Source organism: Lissotriton vulgaris, chromosome 3_1 (genome assembly GCF_964263255.1).
Source record: "Lissotriton vulgaris chromosome 3_1, aLisVul1.2, whole genome shotgun sequence".
Lineage (NCBI taxonomy): Eukaryota > Metazoa > Chordata > Amphibia > Caudata > Salamandridae > Lissotriton > Lissotriton vulgaris.
The window spans coordinates 590,780,668-590,807,986 of NC_141689.1; the positions used below are offsets into that span (position 1 = coordinate 590,780,668).

The 27,319-nt window shown below is 49.2% G+C and overlaps 1 protein-coding gene across 2 annotated transcripts in view; it reads left to right on the forward strand.

The window, feature by feature from the left end:
• RASA1 (RAS p21 protein activator 1) overlaps positions 1 to 27,319 on the forward strand; it is a 926,777-nt gene that overhangs the window by 347,925 nt on the left and 551,533 nt on the right. For both annotated transcript variants that reach the window (XM_086960862.1, XM_086960861.1), the window contains exon 15: positions 6,115 to 6,191. In XM_086960862.1, coding sequence (XP_086816988.1) covers positions 6,115 to 6,191 — 77 coding nt within the window. The remainder of the gene's footprint in view (positions 1 to 6,114; positions 6,192 to 27,319) is intronic.

Here is a 27,319-nt window from a genome sequence, read left to right on the forward strand (position 1 = left end):
GTAATCAATGACACCCTAATAGATGGTCAAAGATACCCACCAGTCACCACTCGGAACCGCCCTTCATCATTTGGGATTCCTTAAAGACCATCTACTCAGATGTGCTATTCTCAGCAAGAAGGAGACCATAATGTTAATAGATCCCTTCGACTGAAATAACAGGTAGTATGGCGTACCACTTCTCTAAACTAATGAGTGGTAAAATGTAAGATGACTAGTGGGGTGCAGTGCAGAAAACTACGTGAAAAAATAATAAAGTAAAGAGTGTGTTAAAATTGGATGAGGGAGTACAGAACACATTTTATTCGGGTGGTACTCACTTCACCAATGTTAAAAAATTTGTTAAGACAGTTTAAAGAATTAGCTGTCTAGAAATCGAACCAGGTCGACATGTTTCAGCAATTGGTGAGACGCCGGCTTCGAAGTACCGACGGACAGAGCGGTGCTTCACTCTACTCCTGAGCCACTGCCAGGTGGGGTGAGGTCGTCACTTCTTACAAGTTATGTGAATTACATGACCTGTAAGAAACTGACACGACTCTTCACCTAGAAACTGCAGGTGACCTCAGTACTTGTCTTTAAATCTAGTTTCTTATGGTCTTTTTTCACTTATTATTTCTTTTATGACTGCAGTAGCATACATTTGTTGTAAGGTCCTGAAGAAAGCAAGGACAACCTTGTCCACCAATACCAAGGTTTAGTAGTTTACTCTCTATATTTCCTGATCCCCAAAAAGGACGGATCATTAACCCTTTCGATGCTCATGACGAGCTCAGCTCGTCATGATGCACAGTTGAGCTGTGCTGATGACGAGCTGAGCTCGTCATGACACCAGCAAAATGGCAATTTCCAGCACAGGGGGGGAAAACGCCTGGCAGCCAAGGTGTTAAGACCAATTTAGGATCTCAGAGAGTTAAACCAGTACATACTGTCAAAACATTTCCATATGGTAACGCTTCAACAGGTTTTCCCACTTCTACAGAAAGGCGATTTTATGTCCACACTAGACTTTAAAAAACGCATATTTTCACATTCCTAATAATCCAGCTCATCGCAAATATCTCAGATTTGGGATGGCAGGCAAACACTATCAGTTGGAAGTACTCCCATTCGGAGTAACTACTGCTCCCAGAGTGTTTACAAAATGTCTAGCAGTAGTGACAGCTCATCTCAGGAGACACCAAATTCATGTTTTCGGTACCTAGACGACTGGCTCATCAAAGCCAGCACAAACTAAAAGTGTTTACAACACACTCAGACCATGTTACACCTACTCCTCCAATTTGGTTTAACGGCCAAAGTCTCCTAAAGATAAACAGCGAGCAGGCATCTTTTAGACCTTCTTGGCATATAGAGACGCAGGGATCGAAAAAAACGACCGCTTAGAACAGGCTCCGCACCAAGAAGGTCTCAAAGATGCCTGCTCCCTGTTTATCTAGCCTAAATTATTGAAGCAGAGAGATCCATCCATCACCGTATTTCTAACTGGCAGGAGACTTTAGGAAAGCTTTTCTAAATATACCGACATGCTGCGATACTAGATAAGGGAACGGAAGCGGCCTTTGTTAATGCTACATTTTAAAACGAACAACCGAGAAACTTTAGGATATCGCTACATACGTAATCCCCCCTTTTTTTTGGAATCTGATTCTTCGAGACCAGGACCTCTGTGTTCTCTCGTCTTCCTACAGTATTATTCATCTATCTACACAGAGATCTACATATGTGTGCAAATTACTTCCTCACTGTGACCACCGGTATCTAGCTGGACTCTGCCTTGCTCTTTGCTTTTGATTTGCTGTATTAAGAAGCTGTCTGCCCAGAAAGTTTTGAAATTGGGATTCCTCTATTCACTTTGATAGTCTTGAGGGACCTGTATGGCTGCAATAAACTAAACGACTGGCGCCCTGATGAAGGAGTTCCCCACTGTGGCATTTCCGAAACGCGCGTCGGCGACTGATGAGAGTCTGGGTGTTTTTTTGCTTAGTTGTTGATACTTACATGAATGTTTTGCTGTATGAGTATGACTGCTATGTTCTTGCGTGGATGAATGAGTCTGCAGAAATGTTTTTAATGTTCCTTTGAGTTCTGGGCTAACGCTATATCTATTATACATGTTGTGTGATTCACTGAAATTATGAACTTTTTATAAGTAAAAATGAAAATAAAATAATTTTAAAGATTATCAGCTTTTCTGTGGGCAATTGTTAATTTCGGAACCTACTGGTCCGTTTTAGTTTTGGGAACCTCCCTTTCATGTTGTTACTTATAATTACTTCCCTGGTGGGTTGTTCCCCTCCTGTATCCTTCTCTTAGGTTCTGGTTCAGGGTCCCTCTTCTGTTTTTGTATATGGACCCCCTGTACAACCACTTCCTGTGGAGAGTGGGTATAATCCAGGCCCTAGGTTCTTAGTTTCACCAAATTCAAAATGGTGAAACCCTTTCTCGGCTGTCCAGTTCAGGAGGCCCACCTTAGGAGTGTGCCCAGCCTGGAAGTGCAACATGCCTGACTAATTTCCTGCCTAATGGGCCCTAGGTCTGGGGGGAAGCCACAGTCGCATATCAAAGGCAGCAGAGGCTTTGAAGCCTCTGGCCTTGATATGCTGAATAACTAGCCATCATGCTAGAGGAAGTGTGAACACCTTCCTACTGAGCTTGCAATTGTTGTAGCCTCTGAAAGCTTGGGCTCTCACTTACATGAGGTCAGAAACTTGTATGTGGTTGCAGGCTGTATGATACCAGTCAGCCAGCACACTAGAGGACTAGTAGGTGTTTCCGGGGGCACCTCTAAGGTGCCCTCTGGGTGCATGTCAAAATAAGTCTGATTTATTAAAACAAGATTTTTGATACCAAACAACATTATTTTCAGTTCAGCCATTATGTAGTTGGGTAACTCGTAATGACCAGTGCCCAGTACATGCCTTTAACATGGCTGCCTGATCACTTGCTATGCCCTAGTAATGGCACTAAGTATCACAGGGGCATACCTGCTCATGCAGATATGCCCTCTCATGTATTATAATGCATTCTGCCTTCGGGCTCTAAGGCATTGCTGTAGGGGTGACTTACATATAAGACCAGTAGCGGTCAGCATGATTCACGGGTGGGGAGTGGCGGGGGTCGCGCGGGGGTGTAATTTTATATTTAAAAAAAACTTTCCTTCTGCGGTCAGGTCCCGCGTTGTATCGGAAGCAGCCACAGGCAGCCTCCCTTCCCTAAGCCAATCACAACGCTGTAATGGCAGCTTTGTGATTGGCTGGGGCGCCCAAGGCACAGGCGTCTATGGGAAGGCTGTTTTCTCCATGCAAGCTGCGTGCATCTTACATGGAAAAAAGGGAGAGTGTGCATGGCTGGTTTGGTCGGCCCTGGGGCCGACCAAGCAGTCAGCGCCCACAGCATTGGGTTAGCCACTCCTCTCCGACCCGCCCTCCCGCCTTCAACCAAACCATTCTTCTGCTTTCTCACAGTGTGAGAAGAAGAAACATCAAATGGTATTTATACCATTTGATGTTTTTGCTTCTCGCAGAGCGAGAAAGCAGTGGGGTGATGCTCCTCCGCCCACATGGGGGACCCACCCCTGTATAAGACATGCAGTGTATTTGGGCATTGCACACAGGTAGTGTGCAGTGTTGTTTTTTTCAGAACGGCTTGTGCCCTCACATCTCCTGCAGTGGCACTCTGTATCCTGATTTTGTGGGAAGATGTCCCTTTGAGTGGCATAATGCTGCAGCCCATTGAGGCCCTCTTTAGTACCCATGCTCTAGTTACCATAGGTACCATTTATCAGGTACTTGACAGGGTGCTAAAGTCCTTGTCACTTGGTTTACAGTTGAACACATGTTGCAGTTTTTAGGGAAAGAGCACTAGCACAGAGTTCTCTTTAGCAGGGACGCATTGCACATCCAGTCAAGAACATAAGTAACAGTGGGCAAAAAGTGGGGGTGGCCATGTAAAAAAAAAAGGGGCATCTTCCTACAATAATCTCTTCAAACATTGGTGTCCCAGGGAATTTGTTTGCTCTATGCCTCCTACCCTAAACTGCCCCACCCATTTTACTAGTTGCCCCAGCAGCGGCTCTGTTCAAGCTGCAAAGTCATCTACAGAGGATTCTTCATGTCCTGCTACATCAAGCAGTTGTTGGCAGTGGCAGAGGGAGGCAACTCGCTGCTACTGATTACTACCTCATTGAACAGCTTGGTCTTCAGTGAGTCACCTCGTTATACTTGGTGGGCTACCTGTTTTGAGAGGACATAATGGAACCATGTACAACTGTTTCCGGTGGCTTAATTTTGCTGAGGTTCTGGAAGTGGATGTTTTAAATATATATATATATATATATATATAGTTTTTTACAGAGTTTTATATAGTGCGAACTTGACCCAAATCGAGTATCAGAGCGCTTTACATAGTGCCAGTTGCGTTACACGAGGACACATTCATTTTTTTTGTTAGACATGGGGAGTTTAAGTGATTTGCCCAGAATCACAGGATGTTCAGCGTCGTTGCCGAGACTAGAACCCAGTTCCCCAGATTCGAGGACGACCGCCCTACTCCAGCTTCAACACTGAGCAGGGCCCTTTGAGCATGAGATTCAACCCTTGCTGGCAACTTATTTATCCCAACCAACTAGCTCAGCAGACCTCACTAGTCTTTTTTCCAGGAGGGATAATGTGACTTGAAGCACATATTGGGTTTAGGCGCTAAAGGTTTATTGCATTGCAAAAGGTCATTTAAGATTTGCTTTTCCTGCCAACTTTGTGTCATATCATTTGGACATCATAAGTATTTTATGAAGTTCATCAATTCAGACTTCAGAAAGTCAACCAATTTAATTATACAATTCACAGAGTTATGCTGGTTTATTTTAATAAAATCCAAACTACATAGTAGTAGGTACATGTTTTATCCTACGTCCTAAAGTTGTCTCATCAGCCAAGGGATAGCAGGCCAGACATTTTCCCAGGCACCAGCTTTCTAAAGTAAGAGTGCTATGAGTTTTGACGGTTGTCAAATGTACCTTTTTTATGCAGATGAAAGTGACAGTTTTCTTATGTTATGGTTGCCACCTTACTGGTCAGGTTTATACACTTGTGTTACCTGGCTGTATAAATGTAATGCAACTCTTCTCCAAATGCAGAGAGGACATTCTATGTTTGGCACTATGTGATGATTGGGAATGTTTTTTCCGCATACTCTCAATGAGAAATGTTACGCAGTCTCAGATATTATCTTTCTATTCAGCTTAAGATTTTTCAATTTCTTAGTACTCTTTACCAAGAGATATAAGGGCAGACAATGTAATAGATCATTTTGAGAACCCCTACTGGAATTCTATCCCCTGGGTTTGTCCTCACTCTTGTTAATATCCCTCATCCAAATTATTTATGACCGTCTGTATTATGATTGATCCTTCTATGTTTGTGGAATTCAAATCGATATCATGGTGGATAGTTACTTGTATGTTTCCACTGTTGCTGAATATAATTGCCTGTTCAGTTTTTATTTTACTCCTCTTTCAGAAAAGTGTGTAGTTATTGGCCAGTCAAACCCTTTTTTGTTTCCGTAAAGAATTGAACAAATGTTTTCTTTTCAAATTTTCATAGATTTATTTTTCATTTTTTTCTGGGTATCTAAGGGGTAGTTGAAATCGAGTTTTTATTTAGTCTTCCTGGAAGTAGGTTGGGTGGAATTAATTTATTGGATTGCATTTTGATGGAGATTTTCTTCAGAGTATTCATCGATGCTTATTGGTGCCTTATTGCAGTGATATATTTTTTTATACTTTTGCATTTTTCTATACTATTGTATTAAGCCTGCTCAACAGTGCCTTGAAACATTACTGCAAGGTTTACGCGCAACCACAGCTATATAAATATAATGAGGTTCACTTCTTATCTCCATCCATAAACCTGTACTACTCTGTAAAATTGTTATGACTTAGTGGCGTAAAAGGACATTTGAATAAATGTAAGGGAGAAGAGTATTAGCAACTGATCTCCATTCTAAATGTTTATAATGTTTGCGATGCTAGAAAATCCGAACAGTTGAAATAAGTATTCTGCATTATTTGAGAAAAAAAGATTTATGGCAGTATGCTCTTCTGTCTTTCTCTAGTGACCTCTCCGCTGATTTCAACAGATTTGAAATAAGTCTTAGCAACAAAACCAAAAGAAACAAAGATCCCGATCTGCGTAAGTATTGGTACCTTAAAGATTTCCTAAAATCATGTTTTTTTAATTAGTTGGCTTTTGTAGGAGTTTGGGAGGGAAGCTTAATAGACTCATGATGAAAGGTTTGGAAAGTGCTGATTTTCATAATTTAAGGGGCGCCTCTAGACTTTAAAAAAAAAATCTTGGACGACAACAAATCCGCATAAAAAAACAAGCTTGTAAATGTAGCTGCTTCCAGATTGACTTAAGTATAATAACTAAGCTTTGAACACCCTTAGATTTCCTTTAATGATTCACCCACGGCAAAACCCCTAAGCTGTATAAGCCTTTTTTAAGACCAGTATATGCTTACCAGTTTTCATTATCCTGAATGTTCTTTCAGCACTAGTTGATGATATTTTATGGAGAGCCATGTGTGGATTACTAAAGAAACCCATTCTATCATTGAGCCCATCTGAAGTCGACATAACAGGGACTTATTGTACTTCACTTATTTCAAATATTTTCTAAGCCTCATTAGAGTGCCTCCTTCCCACGCCAATAGATGCAAAAATTATGGATGGCAATTCAAGTGTGAGGTAATAAGCATTTCTTTAGGAATGTTGATAAGTGGAATATATGTAGATAGGTAATACATCTTAATATATACTATGTGCCTAAACTGGCACATTATCTATCATGGGCATCCGTATCCACTGTATGTGGTGATTGATGCACTGCCAGTCAAAAATAAGGTGTCCGGGTTGTCACTAAATGGTAAGTATCTAAATATTGGAACTGAAATTTTCGAAACATTTGAAATATTTGAATTTGAAAGAAATCATTTGATAGAGACTACTGACCGCAGATTCCTTAACGTAGAATGTCCCCCAGGCGTGAGACTGGACCCGGAAAACTTTCTTGCCCAGCATCTCTGAGCGCCGGCGATAGTTGCCACGCGACTCTGCCCGATGTTCGCCACGGGCGTGACATCAGCGAGGTCACAAAAGCCCCACCCGGTCCCCGGATGTCAGTTTTCTTCTTTTGCGCGCTCAAGAACCGGGGACTGCGTCTCCGACATCGTCCTTCTCCCAGGCTGCAAGAGCATTGCTCACCTGTTGGTAAGTGTTGCAGTTTGTCCCCGAGGGCCGGTCCCCAGCCTTTTGGGGGCATGGGTTCTCCGCGGGTGGTGCGGCCCTCACGCCGCCACCCTAGCCGCCGTTTCTTAGCGCGGGGGGAGACCAGAGCCCAGATGGAGGCCTATGCGGCAGCCTTGCAGGCCTCGTTGGCTCCTCCGTCTCCTCCTGGGATGTCTGTGGATCCCTCGCTGCGTGCAGGGACTTCTGCTGCGTCGCCGGCGGCTCCAGCGCCGACAGGTTCGGCTCCAGGTTTGCAGGATGTTGTGCCGTCGGGGTGCGACCCTTCGGGGTTCCCTCCTTTGGACCACTGCGCCTCTGCCTCGTTGCAAACCCCTGCGGTGTCGCACTAGGTTGCCAGGGCTAAGGGCGTGTCCCCCTCTGTCCTCTGGGCTATACGGCAGCCTTGTCCGAGGCCAAGGTGGCATCGCTCGGGTGCCGGCGGTTGCTGGCCCTGGCGGCACTGCAGGGGCCGGCTAGGGGTCGGGTCATGTCCTTGAGCCCCCCTAGTCTCTCCTCGCAGGCGGCTGCCTTGGTGGGGGTCGGGATGACACCTTTACACCGCCGTTCCTTAGCCGCTCCGGCCCAACAGCGGTCCCCTGCGTCACGCGTTGTGGCGGAGGTCGTTCCGGTGTCACCTTCGGCGCCGGTCGCCATTGACCTGCCCCCAGACTCTTAGGCGGCAGGCCAGCGTCGGGTTGTTGATTCGTCTTCGGACGACCCCTCCTTCCCAGAGGTTCGGCGGTTGATGGTTTCAGTTTCTCTGGAGATGGGTCGCCGCGTCGTGTCTTTTTCCCCGGTGTTGTCTAAGGGTGGTCCTCGCCGTCGCCGTGACCACAGTCTTTGCCTCCGGTTCCCCATTCCTCGGTCCCTTTCCCCCCTTTCTGGACTCGGCCTTTCCTTCCTCCAGTGGGACTGGTGGGACCTTAGCTTGCAGCCATCGCCCACAGAAGAACTGCTTTCCCCACCTCGGGGTCCCACGGAGGCTTGTGCTGCCTTTGCTCGGGCTGTTTCCACGGCAGCGGGAATCTAGCGCATGGGCGATCCGGCTGCCCATTTCCCCACGGATCATCTTCTGGAGGTCCTCCATCAAGGTTCTGGTGGTCGGGAGCTGCTCTCCCCTTCGAGGCTTCGCTCCACATTTCGCTTTTGGGGGCTTGGGGGCGGCCCGCCACGAGGACCAGGTGCCCCAACACCTTCACCGCCACAGCCCTGCGCCACATGATCCCGTCTGTCTTCCCCTCCACCCCTTTACCAGGGGCCCGCTTTTGCAGACTGCATTTCCCTCTCTGCCATGGGGAGGGGGCTTGCCTTGGTTCTACCTCTTCTCCTTGGAGTCTGTGGGTAGCTCTTCTTTCTTGGGCTCCTCTGCTTTGCCTATGCCTCTGGGACTTCTGGTGGAGATCCTTGGTACTTTGACGGGGCTCTGAGTTCTCTGGCCTCCCTTCGCCTTGTCCTTGTTCCCTCCTACTGGGGGAGGGCGGGCGACTCTTGCTCATCTTCCTGCATCCCCTCTGGGACTGGTGGTCTTCTAGATGAGGGGGCTCTTTTTGCCTGGGGGGGCAGGGCTCTGTTCCCTGTCCACTTGACTCATCCCCTCGGGCCCTAAGTTGAGTCCAGGCTGGTGGGTCCTTTCAAAGACCCTCTTTCCCTTTGGGTATGGCTAGGGTATCTATTATACGTTAAGGAATCTGCGACTAGTCGTCTCTATCAGATATACAAGTTACTTACCTTTGGTAACGATGTATCTGGTAGAGACGGTTCTAGCTGCAGATTCCGTCACGACCCACCCTTCCTCCCCGTTTCTGTGAGGACCTTCTGCTTGGGTTTCTGTAGTTGCCTCCCTCTGGGTACCTTGTCTTCTGTGGCTATCCTCTTCGTATTCTTCCGGTCAGGCTCACTCCAGCTGGTTTCTGTTCAGCGTGGGGGCCTACCTTGCTCTTTTCCTCTGTTGTTGGGGATTCTGATCCCCACATGGTCTTCGTCGAGGGTTTTTTTTTTTACCTGTCCTTGGCCTTTTGTTTCCTTCAGATGGCACTGTGGTCCGCGGATGGATTCCCTGTTCTTGACTCCTCCTCCTTTCAGGAGGTATGCCCTTCTTTGGCAAGGTGATCTGGGGTTGGGTTACTTTTGCTCCTCTGTCCCGTGGTTGTGACCCTTCCCCTTGTGGTTGTAGTTGCGGACTTTCTTCATCTTTTTCTCTCTCTCTCCTTTTCTGTTGAGGCGCTTTCACATGCTTGTGCCTTCAGGATGGCTCTAGCCTTGGCTTGCCGGGTGGTTCCACTGAGTGGTGCTTGGCGCTTTCTTGCTATGGCCCTGCTGCTCTGGCCTTCTGGTGGCTTGCTGCCACCCGGTGTTTTCGCCTTGACTTGCGCAAGTTGTCCTTAGTGTGGTGCTCTGCTTCTTTTCTGCTCTGGCCGGCTGTTGTCGCCTTCTGGTGCCTTTGGACCATCGAGTGGTGTCCCTCGCCTTTTATTTCGCTCCATTTGTTCTCTGGTTTTCGCACACTGTTCCCATGCTCTCCTCAGTTTTGTTGTGATGTCTCCGCGTTGTGGCGCGGAAAAGTTCTCCAAAGCAAACTGACGTCAGCGCGCTGGGGTGGGGCTTATGTGACCTCGCTGACGTCACGCCAGCAAGCAGAGATGCTATGCATGAAAGTGTTCCGTGTCCAGTCTCACGCCTGGGGGATATTCTACGTTAAGGAATCTTCGGCTAGAATCGTCTGTGCCAGATACAACTTGTACTTCCATTCTTGAAAGCAGAGAGAAATGTTGCCCCAAAAGTCTAAAATGGCAGTAGACTTCCAGTTACATGGTTCTTGTGCTTTCTCTCCCGTTAAACGACCAACACTGGACATTTCCCACCTGATTTGATAAATGCTCATCACATTCTCAGCAGAGTAACAAAGATCTTTAAGACCATTTAGGGCACTCTTGTTACGTTGAGACAAGTGACATTAACACCCTATCCCTTATGCAAGGGGTAACGTGCAGGCCTGCCAGTACTTTGAAAAACGAGAATATCTCCTCCATTCTCCCCCAGTCCTTGATTCCTGTATCTGATATAGACTTCTAGCCACAGATTCCTTACCATAGAATTTTCCCCTTACGATATTTTTCGTGAGCATTGCCTCTGCAGGCCAGCGGGTGGTGGTGTTTGGCTCCATGTGACGTTGTCGGCGCCATAAGTGATGTGCGCAGTGCCTAAATAGGTGTCACCCTAGCACGCTGACATCAGTTCTTTTCTTTCCGTACCAGTCCCTGCAGATCTTGAGAGAGCTACCCCTGTCATTTTTTGACTGTCTTTTTTTCTCTCTACTTTTGGTCAACATTTTGTGAGATTGATCTCCTGGTTTTGCAGGGAAGTCTATAAGGAAGGCTGGCTTCAAGCTCTGCGGCGCCTGTCACTACACCTTCTGCTTCAGGTGCCTTGAGTTTGACCACAACACCAAGACCTGCGTCAATTGCTGGGCCGTTGTGAGAAAGTGCCATCTTTCTTGATTGATATGGCCCCTCTTTTTGCTGAATTGCTGATGTGCTTTGAGTTTCTCCTGGGCTCCTGCCAACCAGGTGCCCAGGGCCTGTGTTCCTTCCCTAAAACTGTGTTAAAACTGAAACCCAATTGGCATCTCTGCCCGCCTGTTAGCCCCTGGTAAATGGTACCCTTTGTACCCAGGGCCTTGTGACCAGAGAAGACCCCGAAGGGCTGAAGCACGCATTATGTATGTATGTATGTGTGTTCTTATATAGCTCTCGACTTACCCTAGGGCATCTCGGCGCTTGCCTTGGGAACCCGTCCTGGCTTTTCCCTGTGAGATAACCCGTACTGGGCATCTCCAAGGTGAAAGCCAGGCATCCCGCCGCGGGGGGGCCGTTGTGCCACCCTTAGGGCCACTGTACCCTGACACCCACACCCTGCCTTTGCAGGCTGTGTTTCTTGGTGCAGAACTAAACAAAGAGTCGACATGGCACACATCCCTGTGTGCCATGCCCCCAAACACACTGCCCTGGCATCCATCAGTCACCCCTCTAGCTGGGTGCACTATGCCAGTGGTGTGGGCACAGGTGCATGAGCCCTGTGCCCCTACTGTACCCAGGGCCATTCCTGTGCACTGTTCGTGCACTGCTGCCGTTAAGAGTATATGGTGCTGGGAGGTTGTCAGTACGAACTCCTCAGCACCATGATGGCTTCACTGAAGACTGAGGAGTATGATATCAAACTTTTCAGCACATTAAACCCACACTGATGCCAGTGTGGGATTTAATGCCAAATTCACGACAGAGGGCAACTTAGAGTTACCCCTTGAACCTAACCTACAATCCACGTCTGGGCTGAGAGGCTGCCTAGGCTGCCACACAGCAGACATGTTGCTGGACCCCTGGGTAGAGAGCCATCCGCTCTCCTGGACCTGCAACAATGCACGTCCTGGACGAGGTGCTAGGTCTCCCCCCCAGGATGGGCAGGGGAAGCTTCAAAGGCATGCCGCCTTTGTGAGCTTCTCCAGGCCACTTGCTGTACTCAGCAACTGGCCCCCACTGGTTCTGACCCCCACTCTGGCAGGAAGACTGGCGGAAAACCCTACGTTAGTAAAGGGGGTGTGCCAGCCTGTGCCAACTCCACCCCTCAAGTGGGAGAGGCGAGGTAAAGCACAACCCTGGGCTCCGGCCATCTTGAGGATTGGGATCCCTGCCCAATCAGAGATAGGCTCCTGCCCCCTTCCCACAGGAGAGGAGAAGGATAGGGGGTGTACTCACCCCAGGACAGGGACCCATTGGTCCCTGCCCTTACTCTACCTGTAGCGCCCCTAAATTTAGTATTTAGGGGCACCCTGAACCTTCCTTCCTCAGATCCCGATTTGAAAACAAGAAAGAAGATCAAGATGCAGAAGACCTGCTGTGCAGCTGCTAAAAAGATGACAACACCAACTGACTTGGCCCCAGACCTACAGGCCTGTTGATCCTTGAACCTGCTCCTGCTAAATCCTGGCGTCTCCTGCAGACAGCAACCTTGAAAACCCCGGAGGACCTGCCTGCCTTGAACATAAAGACTGTGACTCCTATGAGCAGTGGTTCTGCTCAAACAGCAATACCCTGGTTCCAGGCAAGAACCACGAATCCAGCACACTCTGCACCCGCCGAGCCCAGCCTGTGCCTGAGTGGACAAAGACCCTGAGGACATCCCCCGGCGATTGTGACCTGGAATCTAGTGCCCAAATACCCTCCTCGACGACCCAGACGACCCCTGCAGCCTCACAGCAAGGGACCCTACAACCGCAACCAGCCGAGGGTAATCTACTTCCCCATTTTCCCTAAGCAAGTGACCAGGAGCCAGCTCCCAAAGCTGTGTGGCCTGCTTGCCAGCAGCCACCAACCAAAGCCCCCCTGCCACCCATAGGCTGACATTGGGCCTAACTCTCTCTGCACCCGGCTGCCCCTGTGCCGCTGAGGGTGTAACAACTGTACCTACCTGACCCCGGGAGACCCCTGAGTCTATGCCCATAACCTTAACACTTCCATTCTAGTGCTTACCCAAAAGCAGATAACTCACTTTCCTTCCATAGACTAACATTGACTAGTTTCACTTGGAAATTCTGGTGTAAACTTAAATTTTTTAATCTAAAATCAGCCGAATCACGAAAACGAAAATACTCACCTGTTATCAGGAGAGATCCCAGTGCTGGATCTTGGTGCCCAGCACTGACCCTGAAAAGTAATTCTAACTGTACTTACCGGTAACTTGAATTTCCTTCCATAGGATAACAATGCCTGGTTTTTGCTGAAAAAGTTTAGATTTTTTAAACTTAAAAATATTCGTTAAAAATCGCCTGTAGGACATAAATGCATTCTTTCAATTGGTTACAGGAGTTGCACCAGTGCTGGATCCAGGACCCAACACTGAGTAAGAAAAAAAGCGACAACACTACTTACCTGCTAAGTGAACTTCCTCCCATAGCATAACATTGGTGATTTTATGTGAAAAGTTTTTAGTGTCAACTTTGAAAATACAATAATATTCCTTAAAAATCACAACTGTAACCAAAACGCTTTTACACAACTGTATACAGGAGATATCCCATGACTGAATCTATGATCCAGTCCTGTGGTTAGAAAAGTAATCCATTAAGTAATTAATTGCTTTTAACTAGAAATTCCCATTGAGCTCAATGTCATATTGTGTTTGGAATTATGTTGCCTATTACAACAACTGTAACTATTGTAATCAAAATTTGAAAAGTATTTAAAGTAACTCATTCTGAGAAAGTATATTTTGATACCCATTGTTGGTTCTAAAATAAAACAACTATATATATATTTTACAAACCATTGGCCTGGAGTTCAGTTCTTGAGTGTGTGAGACCATTTGCTGACTGAGGGTGTAAAACAAATCCTCTACACTGTCCTCTGATACTGCCTTACTGCTCGACCAAACTACCACTTTAGCGAGTAAGGTTTTATTAAACTTTATCCTCTGCCAAACCTCCTGGGACTGTGGACTCTGTGCACACTGTACCTTACTTTGGTCCAGTATATAAAGAGCCACTTTCTTACAAGGGACCCAAGTCATTCTTGTGATGCTGGACTTGGCTCGGAGAGTTGGATATCCCGCGCTGTTGAACATGGCCATCGGTCAGGCTGCCCCTTCGGGAGGATCTTGTGTCGCAGCAGCAGGTAAGGGTTCTATACTCGAACCGGTCAACGGTCCGCCTTCATGCATGGATATTGAGTGGCGACAGTTGACCGCTTTAGACTTTCCACCCAAAGTCTGCAATGTTCTTTTAGCAGACCCACGTTACCTCCACCATGATAGTATATGCTGGCCATTGGAATACATTTGTGGCATGGTGTGCTGAGAAATAGATTGATCCTTTATCTGTCGCCCTTTCTCAGGTTTTGTTGTTTATCCTTACCTTTGCCCAGGAGAGCTCTGCACTCGGCATCTTAACGCGTTAGTTATCTGCCATTTCCGCTTTCCTGCGACTGCCAGATCAACCTTTCCTCCTCAAGTCCCCTATTGTAAATAGGTTCCTTTATGGTCTCCAACATGTTTATTCAGAGTCCATTTGTAATGTCTGAATGGGACCTTAATTTTTCTTTTCTGATGTGCGCCCCTTTTACGCTCTTCATACCTGCACCCTTAGGCTCCTTACCATCAAGACAGTATTCTTAGTGAAAAGTTAATCTGCCAGCAGGGTCGGCGATCTGCAGGCGCTGTCATCTCATCCTACATATGTGTCTTTCTTCTCAGACAAGCTAGTCCTTAGGACTTGCGTATCCTTCTTGCCAAAAGTAGTCTCCCCTCTTCACGTAGGCCAGTCCTCACTTTGCCTACGGTTTACGCCCTGCCTCATCCCTCTAAAGAAAAGGAGACACTCCACCGACTGGACCCATAAGAAGCATTGTCCTTCCACCTGGACCTCGCAAACTTTTCCAGGTGTACGATGAACTCTACGAGGGATATGTCAAAGCCAAGAAAGAAAATGCTGTGCAAAAGAGAACCATCTCCGGATGGATCATGCTTTGCATCCAGCTACTCATTGGCCGAGAAGCAATGTGCATGCTCATTCCACCACAGCAAAGGCTGCGACCACTGTGTTAGCACAAGAAGTTTCGGTCCTGGACATCTGCCAGGCAGAAGCATGAGCATCGCTGCCTACATTCACCAAACAGTACTGCCTGGACAATCTTATAGAGACGTCTAGCCGCATATTGCTTACCTTTGAACTTCCAGGCATCAGGCTGGAGCCGGAAGATTTTTCATACCAGTACCCTGCCCGCCGGTAGGTGGCATCAGTTGACGCCGCTTGACGTTGGCGGCGTGTTCGTCATTACATCCGCTTCGTCAATATAAACGCGACTCCGGTGCTCTGACATCAGTTCTTTTCTTTCCACGCCAGTCAGTGCTGTTCCGTTGAAGAGAGCTACACCTCTGTCATTTTTGACACTTTTTTCGACTTTTGTTGACTCTGGCGCGTTAGGATGTTAAGTAAGACCCCCTCAGTGTTCAAACTGTGCAGCACCTGTCACTACGCCAGGTCGGTTACAGACCCCCATTTGGTTTTGTCTGTGGTGTCTGGAATGCGACCACGACTCCAAGTCGTGCTCCGACTGGCAGGCCATGGCGCCGAAGGCTTTGAGAGAGCGATCCCTAAAGCTTCTTGCGGCCCGGCATCCAGCACCGCAAAGGTTGCCTCACCGGTCTCTATCTCGGTCGAGAGGAAGGTCCGAGCACCGCAATGGCGATTCAAAGTCCTCTTCATCTAAGTCAGGTAAGAGGCACCACAAAAAGCACAAGAAGTTTGTGCCACCCGTCTCATGAGGAGGAACCTCGGCGCTCAAGGCCCTGCTTCGCGTTTCCCTTCCTTTCCGGGGCTGGGAGCGAACCCTGCCCAACTTAAGGAATCTTCAGACACCATGTGTGTCATATTTGGGCTGCCTGACCCTGCCAGCGAGCCTTTGGGCCCGCAGGCTCAGATGATGGAGGGCCCCCTGTGGTTCTCGCGCTGGCGGCTCGGGCCCCGGCTCCATAGCCTCCAGGCAGACCATTTCCCGGGTCAGGACCAATGCCGGTCGCACCTCCCTAGCGACCTTCCCCTGCGTTGTGTCCGACGCTCTTGGCGCCGGCGGTGCCTCCTGATCCTCATTTGCAACGACACATAGCCGGTCCACCGACGCCAAGACCAGCGCTGAGAGAGCCGTACGGTTCCATGTTGTTTTTTCTGCCCTAATCTGAAGGGGCAGGAATGGAGGAAGAGGATTGGGAGGGTGAGCCGGACCCCTTAGAAATTCCACCTAAGCCGGACCTGGGACTGATATGAGGAATTGGGTGACGCCAGTGGTCTGTACACCTCCCCAGATTCTGGCATGTTTTCCCCTCCTACCCTGGCTACGGAGGAGGGAGCAACTTTTGCCATGGTGATGTGTGGAGAAGTGGAGTTCCTTGACCTACAGCTTTCCACTGTGGCGATCAAGACTAATGTCTTGACAGAGGTCCTGCAGCCTGGGGTTTCGAGCTCGGAACCCCTACTGCCTTTCAATGAGGCTATGACAGAGGTCCTTCTGGGGACATGGCCCAAACCAGCACAGAAGCTCATGTGAATAGGACGATCGCCTGCCGCCATGGCCCGAACCGAGGGACCCACTTTTCTTAACCCCCTCAAGCTTGGTAGTCCAAGAATCTACGTCCCCCGGCGCATTCCCTTCTGTACCCCTGGACAGGGAATCCAAGTGGCTGGAAAACTTTGAGAAGAAGATTTTCTCTTCTGCCAGCCTAGTGCTGCAGTTTGTAGGAAGGTGGATATCTGACTATGGTTGCCCCCAACTTTTTGCCTAGTGTTTTGCTGGTTTTCGACACAGTTGGCCTGGGATCCTGCTATTCAGGACCCCAGGCTTCCTGCTCTCTCTGTTAAAATTGACATCCATGTACTTTAGGTGCATTTACCAATTGGTATTGGGTCACTCTTGTAAGTCCTAGTACAGTGTACCATAGGCACCCAGGACATAAGTGAACCCAAGGCCTACCAGGGGCTGCAACATGTATTATTCCACCCCTGGCTGTAATTTTACCCCTGGCTGGCCATGCAAATCTGACACAACTGGCTCATCAATCAGCTGGGGCAAGGTGGTCTAATCACCCTTTGCTTTAGCTATAGTATACCTATATCTAAACCTAAAATGGACACATATACTCCTATAAGTCACTCCTATGGCAGGCCTTAACAATCCTGGAGGCAGAGTGCTTGGAATTATGTGAGATGGTGCTCTAGCATGGGCTGAGCCTGTCTGTAGCTTTCGGAACCAAGTCCTTTAGCTGTTTCCATAATAACGCTATACCATATACTCTTAAGTGCATTATAATCCTCGCGGTTATTGCTAACTTTGTCATAGCATTATCAAAACATGTCGAGTAAGGTGTCATACGAATTGGAATACTACCCCCTCGCCAATTCTGGCGACGGGGGTAGCATTCCACCCTTTTAGAGGGACACGACATGCATGTAACTGTGAACCCCGGTTAAGCCTCAGCATCACAAAATGGATGCTGCCACCACAGACACAAGTCTGACCTCCTGCTGCTGGGAGTCCATCCAGCGAGGGAGGCCTGGACAAAGGGTTTCCTGCCTTGGGAGGTGCTAGCACCACCCCAGATAGGATTTTGTGTATTGGGTAGGACAGGCCTGAAAGGAATGAGACATGCCTGGGGCACACAAGGTGCCCTGTGCATACACCGGCTCAAACCAGTTGCTGGGGCACTCCAGCCCCAGCTCTTGTGCGAAACCGGACAAAGGATAGGGGGTGTAACACCCCCCTTCCTGGTCCCACCCATAGGAGGGACCTAGTGATAGTACAGCCCCCTTTAGGAGAATAAAGGTAGGAGCTGGTCCCATTCCAAATTAGATTAATCCTGACTTGAAACTTTACAAGAAGAAACTCTGGACTTCAACGTTCTGCTCCACAGAAGACTGAAGAAATCTCCCTTGTGGCCAAGGAGTGACCACCCTGCACAAGCAGGCACCATGAAGCGTCCCAGCGGTTCACTTTGTCGTCTTCCCTGGTGGATCCAGACTTCAGAGCCCGGCGAGACCCGGACTTCCAGACCTCTCCGACCTCAACTCACATCTGCAGCACAGCTGAGATCCGTAGGTGCGACGAGACACGTGGGACCGGCCATCTTGAAGAAACTGCACTTCGCTTCCAGCACGACTTCAGAGGCATCCTCGACGAAGTGCGTTGGGGATTGAGAAGCCCCAGCCCCGAGCAGCTCCTGCACAGAAGATCAGCCCTCCAGCATCCAGGAGATCTGCGTGGGGCCCTTTTGCTTGATTGCTGCTCGACGCGTTGTCTGGTCACTTGCCGGCTGGCTAGTGGCCTCCTAGACGACGATCCTTGAAATCTACACCGCTGGTCTGGTTGCTCTAGACTGGCCCTTGCTTCCCTGCAAAGGAGAAGCACCCCGGACCCTCCTGGTCCTCACCAGATGCCTTTTCCACTCACCGCGTGGGTTGCCTTTGCCAAGGCCTGTTGACTCTGAATCCGGAACCAACACCGCCGACAGCGAGAGCCTGCGTGGGACAGCTCGTGCCTCCATCCTGGTCGTCGAAGATATCTCCTGGTCCACATGGCTGCAGAGTCAAGCGTCCACTCTTCAACTGATCGCGACAACAGTATCTGGTTCCTTCCTGGTTCCACTCCAGTCACTGGCTAGTGACTTTGAACATTGTCCCCTCTGCTTTCAGGTCTTCATCTTCCTTGATCCACCCTTGGATCACTCCGGACAGCTTCCTCCTGGTCGCCTGCAGCTTCTTTCCTCAAGGCTCCATAGACTTCAACGCGGAAACCCGACACACTTTGACACCTATGCACCCGCAGCCCGTGGGTGAGGTAACAAGAGCATTTCTGTGCTCAAGGATAGATTGACTCTCCTAGTGTCCAGATTTCCAGTCGTTTTAGTCCTAGCTAGTCGGAACTGTCTATTACTTACCTTTTCGTAATTTGTACTGTCCATTGACTTTGTTACGCATCTCATGTGTCAGTTCACACTCTGCACACGCGTCCCGTGGGCCTCCTATTACTTACCTAAGGTTAGGGTAGCGTAGGCCCAGCGATCCTACAGCCTCTGGACAGCTCTATTCCTTCTATCGACTTCCTTATACCACTTGTTTAGTATATGGTTTGTTGCGCCCCTAGGGCAACATTGTAACTTGTGCAACTTAAACATATTTTTCTTAAAAGTCTTGTCATGTGCTTAGCCCTCTGATCTCATAAAGAGTTCAGAGGTGTTTGTTAGTTAATAAATATCTTGTTTATTTTCATAACTACCTGTGTGGTGTCCTTTCATTTGGTATTCAAGGGGTTATATGTGGTAAAACAGCTGGCTTCACATGCCAAAAGAGTTTAGCCGAAGACTGCTTTGTCCATGCTACCATTAGGATAGCTGGTCTATAAGGTTGACTTTACAACCAATCACCATAAGGGTTGTTTAAACTGATACAAGGTGATCACTAGAATTAGTGAGCATCATATATCAGGCCAACTTCTCACACGATTGATAAACACCTCATGCCTCATAGAGTGTTATTACGATTCTCTATGGGATACAGTTGCGCAGGTGCTGCCCAGAGTCTCGGAGGAGGACCAGACTCTGCTCTTCCAAACTTTATCAGATGGGAGAGACGCAGCTAAGTTCGCCATCTGATGTGGCTTGGACACAACGTCCTCGATAGGTAGAGCGATTTCCACAACGGTGGCAGTTCGTCGCCTTGCCTTGCTGAGAACACCTATTTTTTTTTTGGGATGTCCTAGCCAAACTCACGGACATGCCCTTGAGCGCTTGAAGGACTCGCTGGCCAAGTCCTTGGGCTGCACTACTGCCCCCAGGGCTTCATCCAGCTTTCATTCCTTTCGTGGCTACGGAAGGGGCTACCAGCCTCACTAACCCTATTCTGGCCGGATGGCCCCTGAGTTCAGCAACCTCTGCGGGGCTGTGGACGCGGCTCAAAACCGGCCTCATGGGTCCGGGTACCAGAAATCGAGCCAAGTTGCCATCTTGTCCGCAAAACCTTCCTAGTAAAATGTTCCAGGAACACTCTCTGCCAGTTGGTGGCATAATACGCCATCATTTCCACCACTGGCAAACCATCACAGCGGCTAGGTGGGTGCTGCAAATAGTCCGAAGGGGCTACTCCCTCCCCTTCGAGACTACACCTTCTTCTATGCCTCCAGCATACGATCGGCTGACGGAGGATCACTTTGCCTTACTCCGCGAGGAAGTCAATGCTCTCTTGGCCAAGGGAGCTATAAAGAGGGTTCCCGAGCTCGAAGTAGGCAGTGGTTGCTACTCCCGCTTATTCCTGGTCCCCAAGGAGGACAGAGGCCTTTGTCCTATCCTAAATCTCAAACCCCTAAATTTTTTACTCAAGAAGGAAAAATTCTAAATGCTCACCCTTGCTCAGGTCCTGTCTGCCCTGGACCCAGGAGAGTGGATTGGACTTGCAGGATGCATTCTTTCATGTCCCCATCCTGTCTAACCATTATCTCTACCTGCGGTTTACGGTGGGTCATGAGCACTTTCAGTTCACTGTGCTCCCCTTTGGCCTCACCAGTGTCCCTTAGGTGTTCACGAAAGTGATGGCTTTGGTCGCAGCTCATCTGCGGAGATCTGGGTCTTCCCCAGTCTCGACGACTGGTTGTTGAAGGCAGGCTCGCCCCAAGCATTAGTCTCCCACGTCCAGACGACAATGAATCTTTTGCATTTGCTGGGGTTAACCATCAACATGCAGTAGTCACTCCTGACTCCCTCTGTCACTTCTTTTTATTTGGGGCAGTTCTAGACACGTTGCAGTTTTGAGCCTATCCTCACGAACGGGGAGTCCAAGATATTCAGGCTATGATACTGATGTTTCAACCTCTATCCTGGGTTCTGGTGAGGCTGAGGCTGTTGGGCCTTATGGCCTCCTGCTTCCTGCTAGTGACCCATGCAAGGTGGTACATGCTGGCTCTGCAGTGTTACTTGAAGTTCCAATGGGCACATCATCGAGTAAATCTTGCCCACCTGGTCCAGATTTCAGAGGGAGCTGCAAAAGATCTGCAGTGGTGGCTGAGAGACCGCGAGTGGTTCAACGACGGACCCTTCTCCCTTCCCCACCCAAATCTCACAGTAGTGACGGACGTGCCTCTTTCTGGGCTGAGGTGGCCATCTGAGGGAGGTGGAGATCAGAGGACTCTGGTTATGAATGGCATCTCCATTCGTAGGTGACTCAAGGTCTCTTTCTGCAGTGGGAGCGCCTTGGTTAGTCGCCTCCGAAGAGAATGTGCAATGTCAGCTGTTGTGCGCATTGGAGTTTCCCAGGATTAACTCTCTCTGCGACGCCTTTTCACCAAGAGTGGAGTTGCGGCCTTATGTACGCTTTTCCGTCTGTACCACCTCTACCCAGAGTGCTGAAGAAGATCAATCGCGACCGGGTCCAAGTCATTCTTGTGGCTCCGGACAGGGCACATCAAGTCTGGTACCCCTCGATTCGCCGATTAGACTGCCTCTTCTGGAAGATCGTCTGTCAAAGCAGCAAGGGACGGTCCTCCACCCGAACGTGTCCAGCCTCAACCTCCTTGTGAGGAGATTGAGCGGCGACAGTTGACAGCTATCGACCTTCCTCCCGAAGTCTGTAATGTCATCTTGGCAGCAGGAGTCCCTCCACTAAAACGGTATACGGCTGTACATGGAACAGATTTGTGCAAAAGATGTGGATCCCCTTTCTGTACCTCTTTCAGAGGTTCTCCTCTTCATTCTATCTTTGCCCAGCAGGGCTCTGCTCTGCGCACCCTTAAAGGCTATATTTCGGCCTTTCTTCCCCTTCATTATCACCCTTTTCTTTTTAAGACCTCTATTGTAAATAGGTTCCTGACAGGCATTACTCATCTCTTTCCTCCTCCTCCTTTCATATTTCCCCAATGGGACTTCATGTCCTTACTTATTTTATGTGTGCTCCCTTCATGCCACTTTATAATTGTCCTCTTCTTCTTACTTTAAAGACTGCTTTCCTGCTCACCATCACCTCTGGCCGCAGGGTGATTGAGCTTTAGGCTCTGTCCTCCAAGCCTCCTTTTCTTGCTGTTCATCCGGACAAAGTGGTCCTTCGCACTAGGTTCTCCTTTCTGCCCAAAGTGGTTACCTCTTTCCACATAGGTCAGACCATCACAATGCCCACCTTCTTCCCGCCTCCACACCTTTCCAAAGAGAAGGAGAGACTCCACTGTCTGCACCCAATACGTGCGCTGTCCTTCTACCTTGACCGCACTAAAGACTTCCGGATGAACGATGAACTCTTCATGGATTATATTGGCTCCAAGAAATGTCGGGCCGCGCACAAACGTACCGTCTTTCGATGGGTTGTCCTATGTATCAAGCTTTGCTAGTCTTTGGCTAAAAAAGAAACCTCCAGTAGAACTGCGCACCCACTCTACCAGGGCGTTGGCAGCCACTACTGCATTGGGACGTGGAGTTCTGTTGGTTGACATCTGCCAGTCAGTCACGTAGGCATCTCTGCAAACGTAAACCAAACATTACTGCCCTGACTGCCAAGTCCGGAGTGACTGCTTCTTCGGCCGTTCTTTTCTCCAGGACTTCCTGGTGTGAACTTATTTCCCAGACCCTCCACCGGGTTTGGCATTGCTGGGGTATCTATTCTAAGGTATGGAATCTATAACTACAGTTTCTTTGAGAAGAACAAGTTTTGCAGAGTGACTCTTTCTGGATTCACAATGCTGTGCATTATTCCGCCTTTTAGTGGTTAGGTCCGGAATTGTAGTCTTTTTTTTTTTTCGTAGCCCAGGTGGGCGTTGACAAACCACCATTTGGTGTACTTCGAGACGTCGACATGCTTCCTCCAGAAGCTCCCACCTTTGGTCACCATCTTCAGATTATTTTTTCCCCTGTTGGGTCTGGATCGTTGCCGAAGAGTTCCAGAGTTTTCGGAAGAGGATTCAAGAAAGTCGTAAAAAAGCAACGAAAATCAAGTTTTCAGCTACACCGGACTACAGGTCACGTACCGGGACAACGAGGGAGAAGGTTTCCGACAAAGACCTCAACGTTCTACAGAGAATGCCCTCACAGGGGGCTCCCTGAGCGCGTGGATGGACAAAACACAGTTCAAGTTTTGCACCAATTGCCACCACAAATACGCCCATAAGGGCCAGCATCCAGTCTGCAACCTCTGCCTGCTGCTCGACCACAGCAGCAAAGACCGCAACGCATGCTCAGCATTTACACTCAAGACCCTCAGAGTAAGGGAGAGGCAGAGAAGGGCGAACCACAACATGCAGGGGCAGGGACCACCTCCATCACTACGAGACTTGGGCCTCTCCAGTGGAGAAGAGGACAACATTGCTGAAGGACCGGAAGATTGCACGGTCGTCGAGGTCCATAAGAAGACATCAAAGGAGGTAAGTGAGTCGTCGACCCCTACACACTTGAGCGACACTCGAAAGGGTGAAGCTAAAGCCCCGAGCGACACTCGTAAAAGTGAAGCTAAGTCCTCGAAGGGAGCTTTGCCGCGGAAACACTCTACAAAGGCAACAGCAACCAAGCGGATACTTTGAAAAGAACTCCCAATCAGCAAAAGCCCTCGAAAAACCAAGATCGTCTAAGGTTGCCTTTGGAACGGACACCTCTGCTAAGACCTATCCTGGATCTAAGGTTCCTAAACAAATTCATAACAACTTAAAGATTGAAGATGACTTCCCTACAAGAGGTAATACCAGAAATACAGCAAGGGGATTCCATGCCTACTATAGATTTAAAGGACGCTTACTTACACATCCCCATCAACCACAAACGTCTACTAAGGTTTGTGATCAACCAAAGTCACTACCAGTTCACAGTACTGTAATTCGGATTTAAATCCGCACCAAGGTTGTTTACAAAATGCCTAGCAGCTGTCGCAGCACACCTACGAAGGCAAGGAATACACGTATGCCCCTATCTTGACGACTGGCTCGTAAAGGCAAGTTTGTACAGCCAATGCAAACTTCACATCCAGCAGGTCATACTAACGCTGACACCATTGGGTTTCTCGATCCATTGGGAGAAATAGTCATCAGAACCAGAGCAAATCAAGATATTCTTAGGGGCAGGGATCGACATCATACAGGTCAAAGTATTCCCCAGCAGGAAGAGAACATTGGCGATACTGAATGAAACACGTCATTACTGCAAGGGGCAAGTTCTGACAGTGAAGACGGTGAGCAAGCTGATGGGAATGATGGCATCGTGCATTCATCTAGTCCAAAATATCCGACTGCATATGAGGCCATTCCAGTAATGGATACAGCAGCAATGGTCACAGGCAACTGGGAGTTGGGAAAATCTAGTGTTGTCACACATGCAGTGCATCAGGAAATAGCATGGTGGAACAAATAAAACATATCATAGGGAAACCCATTTACACATCCAACTCCAACAGTGACCATCACGACGGACGCCTCCCAGCTGGGGTGGGGTGAGCACATGAACAAGCTCAAGGTGTGGGGGATATGGTCGCAACAGGATGCGGTCAAGCACATCAATTACTTGGAACTAAAAACAGTGTTCCTAGCCTTAAAAGCATTTCAAAAGGAACTTTACGGAAACAGGGTGTTGATACAAACAGACAACACCACAACCATGTTCTACATCAACAAATAAGGAGGAACACAATCAGTAGCACTGTCGGGGGTAGCAAAGGAAGGATGGACATGGGCCATTACACTGAGGATAGACGTACTAGCAATACATCTCCCAGGGAAGGACAATGTGGAAGCAGACAGACTCAGCAGGCAGAGGTCAGCATCCCACAAATGAGAGATGAACCAACAGGCATTACAGAAAATATTCCGGTAGTGGGATACACCACAAATGCACAAGTTACTTACCTTCGGTAACGATATATCTGTAAGAAACAGTAGTTAGTATTAGATTCCTTACCTTAGAATATCCCCAGGCGTCAGACTGGATCCGGAAAACTTGGTGGAGCAGTACCCCTGCGCCTCGGTAGGCGTCGCCTGCTGCTCCGCGTCCGTCGTCGGCGCCGGGATGACGTCGACGGAGTACTTAGACGCCGCCCTCGCGCGCTGACGTCAGTTCTTATACACAGCTTTTCCGCAGAGCCATGATAAAAACCAACACTGGTGCCATGAAAACTAGGGCCCTGAAAGGGTAATAACCTTAACCCTAGATATCTTTTCGTAGAACTGGGAGGATGGGCGGTAAGGAATCTAATACTAACTACTGTTTCTTACAGATATATTGTTACCGTAGGTAAGTAACTTGTGCATGTGAAAGAAACAGGTTAGTATTAGATTCTTTACCTTAGAATAGATACCCCAGCAATACCAACCCCAGTGGAGGGTCTGCGAAATAATGATCACACCAGAAAGTCCTGGTGAACGGAACGGCCGAAAAAGTCATCTCTCCGGATTTGGCTGTCCAGGCAGTAGTGTCTTGTGAACGTGTGCAGCGAGGCCCACGTAGCTGCCTGACAGATGTCCTGTAAGGGGACTCCCCGACCCAGGGCAGTAGTAGCCGCCATGGCCCGAGTGGAATGGGCACGTAGCCCCACAGGAGGCTCCTTTCTAGCCAGAGAGTAACAAGCCTTGATGCATAAGACGACCCATCGAGAAATGGTTCGTTTGTGCACCGCCCATCCCTTCTTAGTGCCCACGTAACCAACAAAGAGTTGGTCATCCACCCGGAACTGGCGTGTGCGATCCAGATAGAAAGAGAGCACACCTTTTGGGTCCAGACGGTGGAGCCTCTCTTCCTCTTTCGAGGGATGCGGAAAGAAGGTGGGCAAGGTGATGGACTGCCTGATGTGGAAGGCTGTGACTACCTTGGGCAGGAAAGAGGGGTGCGTCCGCAACACAACTTTGTCCGGATGGACAGAAAGGAAAGGAGGTTGAGAAGAAAGAGCCTGGAGCTCACTCACTCTCCTGGCAGAGGTGATGGCAACCAGGAATGCAGTCTTAAGAGTAAGGAGACGAAGAGGACAGTTATGCAGTGGCTCGAAGGGAGCACACATCAGATAAGTCAGAACAAGGTTCAAGTCCCACTGAGGCATCACGAATGGAACAGGAGGGAACATATGAGTGATACCCTTCAAAAACCTATTTACCACTGGGGACTTGAACAAAGAGGGCTGATCAGGGAGCCTTAAGAAGGCGGAAATGGCAGAGAGGTAGCCCTTTAGAGTGCCCAGAGCAGAGCCCTGCTGGGCAAGAGAAAGAAGAAAGAGGAGAACCTCTGAAAGAGGGGCAGAAAGGGTATCCACAGCCTTTGCTGTGCACCATGCCACAAATTTGCTCCACCTGCAGGCGTATACCTATTTTGTGGAGGGACACCTGGATGCCAGAATCACATTACAGACTTCAGGAGGCAAGACAAATGGCCTCAGCTGCCGCGGCTCAATCTCCACGCATGTAAGTGTAGACTGGACAGGTTCGGGTGGAGGACCGTCCCCTGCTGCTGCGACAGAAGGTCCTCCTGAAGAGGCAGACAAATCGGGGGATCAACAGACATGCTGAGTAGCTCGGGATAGCAGTATCTTCGTGCCCAGTCCAGAGCCACAAGGATGACTTGGGCCCGGTTGCGTCTGATCTTCTTCAGCACTCTGGGCAGAAGTGGTATAGGCGGAAAGGCGTACAACAGACCGCAGCTTAACTCGTGACGAAAAGCGTCTCAGAGCGAGTGCCGCCTTGGAAATTCCAACGCGCAGAACTGACGACATTGCGCGTTCTTTTCTGTGGCGAATAGATCTAACCAAGGCTCTCCCCACTGCTGAAAGAGGCCTTGCGCCACGTCAGAGTTCAGACACCATTCGTGATCCATCATGCACTGACGGCTGAGTTCGTCCGCCCCTACGTTCAGGGAACCTGCCAGGTGTTGAACCACCGGCGTCACGCTCTGATGTTCCAGCCATTGCCAGAAGCGCAGAGCCTCCCAGCATAGGGTCCACGGCCCCACCCCGCCCTGTTTGTTGCAGTACCACATGACGGTGGTGTTGTCCGTCAACACCTGCACTACACTCCCCCGGACAGAGGGGAGGAATGCTTTCAATGCAAGTCGGAACGCCCGCAGCTCCAGAAGGTTGATGTGGAGCCGGGACTCCGCCGGAGACCAGAGGCCTCTGATCTCCGCCTGTCCCATGTGGCTCCCCCCAGCCCTGGTGGGACGCGTCTGTCATAACTACGTGCTCCGGTTGGGGTAGGGAGAGGGATCTGCCGCTGACCCAATCGTGGTCCGTGAGCCACCACTGCAACTGTCTTGCAGTGACCTCCGAGATCAAGACATGGTCGGACAAGTTGCCCTGATGCTGGGCCCACTGAAACTTCAGGTGCCACTGCATAGCCCGCATCCGCCACCTGGTGTGATGCACCAGAAGGATGCAGGAGGCCAATAGCCCCAGAAGCCGCAGCGTCAACCTGACCGAGACTCGGGATAACGGCTGAAAGATCAGAACCGGAGTCTCAATATCCTGAACCCGTTGTTCGGGAGGATAAACCCGAAACT